Genomic DNA, 7,500 nt, shown 5'->3' with positions numbered 1-7,500 from the left:
CTGCAACACATAACGCGCACGCCATTGTGCACAAGTACACAGTAATAATACTAATAGTAATATAGCTCATACTCATAGGGTCTATGTCCCCCAGGGTACTGCCGGAACGTACCCTGGGTACGGTCCGGTATACCGGAACGTACCCTGGTCACTATAATGACTATTTGATATGGTTTCAGACTAGGGTAATCTCAGACCGTGACACCGGCGGCGGTCTCTGAGTATAAGTTCGCTCCCGCCACAGCACAGGGTCTTCCCCAATTTCCCTGTACTAGCGGGAGCGAAAGGGCTACACCAGTAGAGCTAGTTGCAGTGAAACTTCGACAGGAAGGGTTGTCCGTTTGTCATCCGAAAATCCCTAACCGTGCTCTACTCCATCTTTTGACCAATCACTGTAGTCGTGTGTATGGTGCAATAGCAACATCGCACCGCCCAGTTTGAGTTGCGGGGCTCGAGCTGGAGCTCGGAGGCCGGCAGTAGCTCATCCCGGCATGCAATGCGCCGCCATTACTCGTGTATAAACAGACACTCGCTCCCATTTACAAAACCGCGGAGTGGGAATTTTGGGAATAATTTCACGAGATATCTCTAGGTGGAGTAGGTAAGAACATAGGTAAGAACAAAAGACAGTTATAATTCGAACAAGTGAACACTGGTCTTGAAATAGCAACAAAGATGGAGTAGATTGGTTGAGTATTTGTTCTGTAATCGTGTGAAATCAAGCGCGCGTCGAGCGAATTTCGGCATCACGCTTTCCTACCTACTATATTATATGTGATGTTTGTGCACAGCGGCGTGCGTGTAGTGTAGTCGTGTGTTGCAGAGGAGCATTTGAACGGCATTTACAGGAAATTATCGATAATAATCGGCGAAAGAGAGTAGAGAAACATTAAGACTGGTAGTGGTAGTAAATACATTTCCTGTTTATTTACCATTATTTTTTTCATTGAGACGTTCCAAGTGCCTGTGGGTAGTATTGTTACAGTAGTGCGTGTGAGAGGTGTATTGACGTTAACGTGTGCTTATGTTTCAACGAGTTCCTGAGTGTTATTGATACGTCGTTGATATAAACAAGTAACATGGTAGCCCAAGCCAAGGGCCCAACGGCAATGCACATGCAGGGTTTCTTCTGAGGGAAAATTAGACAAAGGAGGTAATGGCCAGTTTGGGAAAAAACACGCATGATGGATTCAAAGGAAATAACTGAAAAGTGTAGACCCCGCGTCACATGACTCAATAAACGCACTAGCAATCTAAACATGCCAGAAGCACGTGATGATCTATTTATTTTTGGGTTGACACTGTTTTGACAATGGCGGGTAAATACAGGAACATTTTCACAACGGCGGTGTTAAATTTGACAACGGCGGTGCGCCACTGTACCTCTTATGTATAAGAAACCCTGACATGCACTTAATTGGTCCTTTTCAATAATAAAATGATTGTGTAAATAAACACAAATTGTATTTTATTACCAAAGTGTCATTGTTAATATGTATTCTCTATCGACTAGTAATTTCACGTAAATGCTGTTCAAGTACTCTTTTTCAATGCACAATTTCCATGCTCGCATGCCACTGCACAAACTCACAGCAAGATAAAGCAGGTGAGAAAGTGTGAGCGCCAAATTCATATAACGATTGCTTTATTTCACACCATCACAGCAAAAATCTATTGACAACCACGTTCATTGTGGTATTAAGGCGGTGGCTCTTCCCTTCTACAGTTCTATCTATTTATCGGCCAAAATATCCATGAACACTTCGCTGTAAGGCTTTTTGAGAGTAGTTCTATAAATGAGTCACTTTGACGTACATGACAGTTTATCAGGAGCACATGAATAGAGAATGTTCATATACTCCTGATTCTATATCACCACTGATACCAATGCTACGCTCTGGTATGGTAAACAGTTGGTAATGATAAATTATGTACTTTATTACAGTATTAAATTATTTTGTACAATGTACTATTTTTTTCTATACAGTGGAGGAGGCCAAGAAGTGGGAAGATCATGCATAGTACTGGAGTTCAAAGGGAAGAAAATTATGGTTAGTTCACATATTTTTTTAGGTTCTTTCACCAGATGGCTTTCAGTATACATAGTATAGATGTTGTTGCCTTGGGAGTATATCATTGAATTAACTTATGGAATAGATAGTAAGATAGATCAATGTGTCAGTGCCTAAAGGCATAGTTATAACTCTGTAAACCTAACTAGATTGTGGTGTATTGGAAACCAATTTATATGATTTGATGATGTTTCTGCTGACAAATGAATGTGAAAAACTAAACTGAAATCTTGATAACTATGAGACACCAGTCATTGAAAAATATCCCCCCTCCCCAAACCATCTGTTACATGTATAAGAACAACACATGCATTTTTAATCAACAATAATTGATTGTCTGGATTTTATTATACATGTTTGGGAACGTATTGTAGATATTGTAGAACTACACATGTATACGTGTTTGCTCAGTTCATATAATTCTTTGTTGTAGCTGGACTGTGGCATACATCCAGGCTTATCGGGTGTTGATGCATTACCATATACTGATCTTGTTGAGGCGGAGGAGATAGATCTTTTGCTGATTAGTCAGTGAGTATTTTGGTATTGATTTATGGCAATTCAACTGAGTCAAATCAACACATCTGTCTTGTTTGCTATTCATTGGTGCTACTATCAGAAATGAATTTCCTATTTAATCTTTAGTGAATATTTGAAAGTGAGTTTTCTGGTGTCTAATGGTTGAAACATCCCTTTCCTATTATTCCATCATTTATCCACATTTCCTTTTAATTTAGTATTACTTGCATGCAAATCAGAATTGCATTTTAAAATTATCACTGTAGTTAAGGTCTTCCTTGAGATTTGTATGCACAGTAGGAAATGTCGTATCGCTAATGCAATTGGAATTTTCCAGTTTCCATTTAGACCATTGTGGAGCATTGCCCTGGTATCTTATGAAGACAACGTTTCGGGGACGCTGCTTCATGACACATGCTACTAAAGCCATTTATAGATGGCTTCTCTCCGATTACATAAAAGTCAGCAACATCGCTACAGAAGCAATGCTTTATACAGAGGATGACTTGGAGAAGAGTATGGATAAAATCGAAACCCTAAACTTTCATCAAGTGAGTTGATACAGAAAATTACTGGTATAATGGGGGTTGACTATCTGGCGCAATTTTACTATTGTGATAGTATTGCGACAGTTTAAATATTTATTGCGAATACTATTGCAGTGTTTTAAAAACTATTGCAATACTATTGTGATATTATTAATGTATTATAAAATCATGTATTATGTTGTTATATGAAAGTTTGTATTTGCGTGTTGGTTTATATTATTTACTAGAATTGTACCCTGTCGTTCTACTCACATGCTTGTGGATAGTGGGTGAGCCAGTTGAGTGAAGCATGCATAGATGACCGGGGGCCAGTCTAATTATTGATGCTTTACTTTGCCATCAATGCATTGCTATCGAGCCAAACACTATTAAAAATAATTGATACTTTAATTTATAATTAAACCACTATTTGAAGGTAGATGTGGGTGCACTAATAATAAGTGTGTTTCATTTACATGTTTATGTTTACTCACTTGCAATATCTTATTCAACCAAGCAAGTTTTTGCTCTCTTTCTAGGAAAAAGAAGTGAGTGGAATAAAATTCTGGTGTTACAATGCAGGTCATGTGTTGGGAGCTGCCATGTTTATGATTGAGATAGCTGGTGTTAAGGTAATGTACAAATAATAGTTTCATCATGCTAACTTTTTAACTCTGTAACATTGTGTAAATCTTTTAATCACTAGACGGATTGCTAGATTTTTACTACTGACATTTGCCATTTATCATTCTAGGTTTCGCTACTGGCAATATGTTATAGCTGTTGTTCTTTATGTACTACAAGAGCATGCTGGACAGATTTTATCAGCTGCACTATATGAACTGAAACGCGATTAAATATTGTTAAAAGTTATTTAAGATACAGCGCGTGCTATATGACAATGTTTTGTTTTATGCAAAGTCCAGATTGCAGTTGCAATGGCTGTTTATCCAAAGATTTATTTTATTTAACATTTAAAAAATGGTTTTCCTCTGTGTGTACAAGCATCCCACTTCACTATTATTACAGATTCTCTACACAGGAGACTTTTCTCGGGTTGAAGACAGACATTTAATGGCAGCTGAGATTCCAAATATACAGCCAGACGTTCTTATTATTGTAAGTATGATGAGCCAAATGTCAACATTTGCCGAACATTCACAATCATTCAAGTTGTTTGGTCGAGCGTACTTCGTAAAATCTTTGTACTCAGAAGTCAGGTGACATTGTCTCATTGATATGGATAGTGCTAATGTCTGCTGTGCTCAAACTTTTGTTCTTTTAATCAGGAGACCTGACATTTAAAACGTTTTCTAAACATGCCAAAGCTCCCTTAAAATGATTTACAAAGAAATCATGTATAATATTCAGATAAAACATTTTCGACTTGGTTGCTGCATGCTACTGTGTCCGTATAGTATTAGTGCTGTTCTCTGACATGCTCCCACTGTTGCCAGTCCTGCAGCATGCTTATTGTTTGGCGTGTTTTCGTTGCAGGAGTCGACGTATGGCACTCACATACATGAGCCACGTGAGGAGAGAGAGGCTCGGTTCACGGGCCTCGTTCACGATATCGTCAGCCGCGGTGGACGCTGCCTCATTCCCGTCTTTGCACTCGGCCGGGCACAGGAGCTGCTACTCATTCTAGGTAAGCATGCGATAAGGCACAGTGTAGCAGACCTGTCAGTTATACTAGTCGATGAGGGGGCATGATGATGCATAGAATTTGATGATAAATGCAATGCACTTTTTGCTTGTCCAATGATGAAATTGATGTAAAGCAAAAAAGAGTTGTTCTGTATATTTTTTAATGTTACTGGTTATAGTGCTGTCTCATTATGCACAAGATAAATTCTCAATATATTATGGATGACATCATAATATGAGTAAATGAACATATTTTTCGTTTGGCTGATCATTTTCCTATCATGCCACCTTTATGCGATGATGTATCCTCACAACTCGGCCATCTCCATCTTTTCTGTCACTTGCTTCTTCACTGTGTGCATGGGTGTCTGGTATTTTGATTGCAGATGAGTATTGGACAAATCACCCAGAGCTGCATGATGTACCTATCTACTATGCCTCGTCACTTGCCAAGAAGTGCATGAGTGTTTACCAGACCTACATCCATGCAATGAACGAGAAAATACGGCGTCAGATTGCTATCAACAATCCTTTCATGTTCAAGCACATATCAAATCTGCGGGTAGGTGGAATATCAAGCAATTAAAAACAGCATGTTCATTTTCAGTTTTTGAAACTTAGTTTCATCTAGGTTATGTATCGTGTGAGATTAATTCACCAAATTTTAATTTTGGTTGAACATGTATTTATTGTTCTGGGTAGGTTTTTGACAAATAATACAGATATTCTTTATTTCTTACATTTTTACGTGTCAATACATTTAGTATTGTTCAATTTGATTAACATGTTTATTATATTTTCATATAAAATACATGTTACCTAATACACAGTGGATACACACTCATATTAGGGCATGGATCACTTTGAGGATATCGGCCCATCCGTTGTGATGGCTTCACCAGGAATGATGCAGTCAGGGCTGTCAAGGGAACTGTTTGAAATGTGGTGCACAGACAAGAGAAATGGCTGCATCATTGCTGGCTACTGCGTAGAAGGCACCCTGGCAAAGGTTCGTGTACCAAAAAAATTCTTCTTAACATTTCGCTACAGTAGTACACTATGAAAATGACATATCATATGTAATGAAATTGAACAAACGTACAATTTAGCATTTGCATGCAAAGGTCATTATCACATGTGTTGTTTGTCGTGCTTAGGTCATGTACGAATAATTTAACAAAGGAGTATTCTTAATTTTAATAATTGTAGTGAATCAGTCTGGGAAAGGGTGTGTATTGTGTGTCTTGCAAAAACCATTTAGTAACGAGGAAATAACTTTGATAGGACTCACTGTTACTTTGTGATAGCAGTTAAGCCATCGCACCACAATTGCACAATCTGTAAAACTTGTGTGGTCACTGACCGTCGTGCCTATTTTAGTACATCCTATCTGAACCAGAGGAGATACCGACCATGACTGGGAACAAGTTGCCATTAAAGTGCTCTGTCGATTACATCTCCTTCTCAGCACACACTGATTACCAGCAGACCAGCGAATTTATCCGAGCAATGAAGGCTCCACATCTGGTAAGTGTCGCCTCCTGCCAGTAAGCCACTGGCACACGTTCAAGCCAGAGAGGCACGTGTTTGAATATGCCAGCTATGTTGTGTTTGTAGTTGATGAAGTTGACATGTATTGCATCTTGAGTTGTTGCTGTGAGGATAGCACTTGGAGGTAGCTAATATGCATTGAACATATAGTAACAGAGGTGCCCACAACCAAGACTATTTTAGAGCTGTATAATTCAGATAAATTAGCTGATGTAAAAGGCAAGAATGAGCAGTCGCTATGACCAAGCCTGGGACTCTTCGATGACTTGTCGGTGGCTGTTCTGAACAGGTGCTGGTGCACGGTGAGATGAATGAGATGGGACGGTTAAAGGCCGCAATTATACGCGAGTACGAGGATGACACAGAAATCAACGTGGAGGTGCACAACCCACGTAACACACAGGCTGTAGAGCTCTACTTCCGGGGAGAAAAGATGGCAAAGGTCAGTATGCACAGGCACTTTTACTGATATGTGATGAAAACTTGTATAGACTTTATCGTGTGGTGGACAAAAATTTGTAGGTGAATTTGTAGGTCGGAAAAGAAAAAAATTGTGTAATCAACATTTTTTTTGTAGTGGGAATTTTTTTAAACAGCAAACATGATACCAGCTGGCAATGTAGCATTGAAGTTGTTATGCTTATCATCATAGGTTCATCAAAACATAGAACATGAAATCATAGCACTAATAATAATATAATCATAATAATACTACATGCAATGTATGGTTAATAATGAAAGGGTACCACATAAAACGTGATATATTACTATATCTCATCTCTAGTTCTTCTTGTGGCAATAAATATAGCTATAATAATTTATGTTTATATATAAAATACAGTTGAGACTAATTGGTACTTTGTGTTTGCTCAAGGTGATGGGAAAACTAGCTCTAGAGAAGCCCAAACATGGACAAAGAGTGTCTGGTGTTTTGGTGAAAAAGAACTTTAGCTACCATTTACTCGATCCTGCTGACCTTGCAAGTACGGTGTTATACCTCTCTCTCTCTCTCTCTCTCTCTCTCTCTCTCTCTCTCTCTCTCTCTCTCTCTCTCTCTCTCTCCCCATACCTTTCTCATTTCCTCTCTCTCGTCCGCGCGCGCGCTCTCTCTTTCCCACTATCTCCTTCGTTCTCTCTCTCTCTCTCTCTCTCTCTCTCTCTCTCTCTCTCTCTCTCTCTCTCTC

At 38.9% G+C, this 7,500-nt stretch overlaps 1 protein-coding gene across 1 annotated transcript in view; it reads left to right on the top strand.

Annotated features, from left to right (window-relative positions):
- Window positions 1-7,500, top strand: part of LOC106808511 (cleavage and polyadenylation specificity factor 73-like) — an 11,501-nt gene that overhangs the window by 393 nt on the left and 3,608 nt on the right. The window contains exons 2-12 of the mRNA XM_014811265.1: window positions 1,988-2,051; window positions 2,506-2,603; window positions 2,929-3,142; window positions 3,658-3,750; window positions 4,148-4,237; window positions 4,616-4,766; window positions 5,152-5,327; window positions 5,616-5,774; window positions 6,146-6,292; window positions 6,606-6,758; window positions 7,191-7,299. Of these exons, the coding sequence (XP_014666751.1) occupies window positions 1,988-2,051; window positions 2,506-2,603; window positions 2,929-3,142; window positions 3,658-3,750; window positions 4,148-4,237; window positions 4,616-4,766; window positions 5,152-5,327; window positions 5,616-5,774; window positions 6,146-6,292; window positions 6,606-6,758; window positions 7,191-7,299 (1,454 nt within the window). The remainder of the gene's footprint in view (window positions 1-1,987; window positions 2,052-2,505; window positions 2,604-2,928; window positions 3,143-3,657; window positions 3,751-4,147; window positions 4,238-4,615; window positions 4,767-5,151; window positions 5,328-5,615; window positions 5,775-6,145; window positions 6,293-6,605; window positions 6,759-7,190; window positions 7,300-7,500) is intronic.

The sequence above is a fragment of the Priapulus caudatus genome, unplaced genomic scaffold (assembly GCF_000485595.1).
Source record: "Priapulus caudatus unplaced genomic scaffold, Priapulus_caudatus-5.0.1 Scaffold283, whole genome shotgun sequence".
NCBI lineage: Eukaryota > Metazoa > Priapulida > Priapulimorpha > Priapulimorphida > Priapulidae > Priapulus > Priapulus caudatus.
Note: the sequence above shows the minus strand (reverse complement) of the source record. Positions and strands in the feature narration are given on the sequence as shown.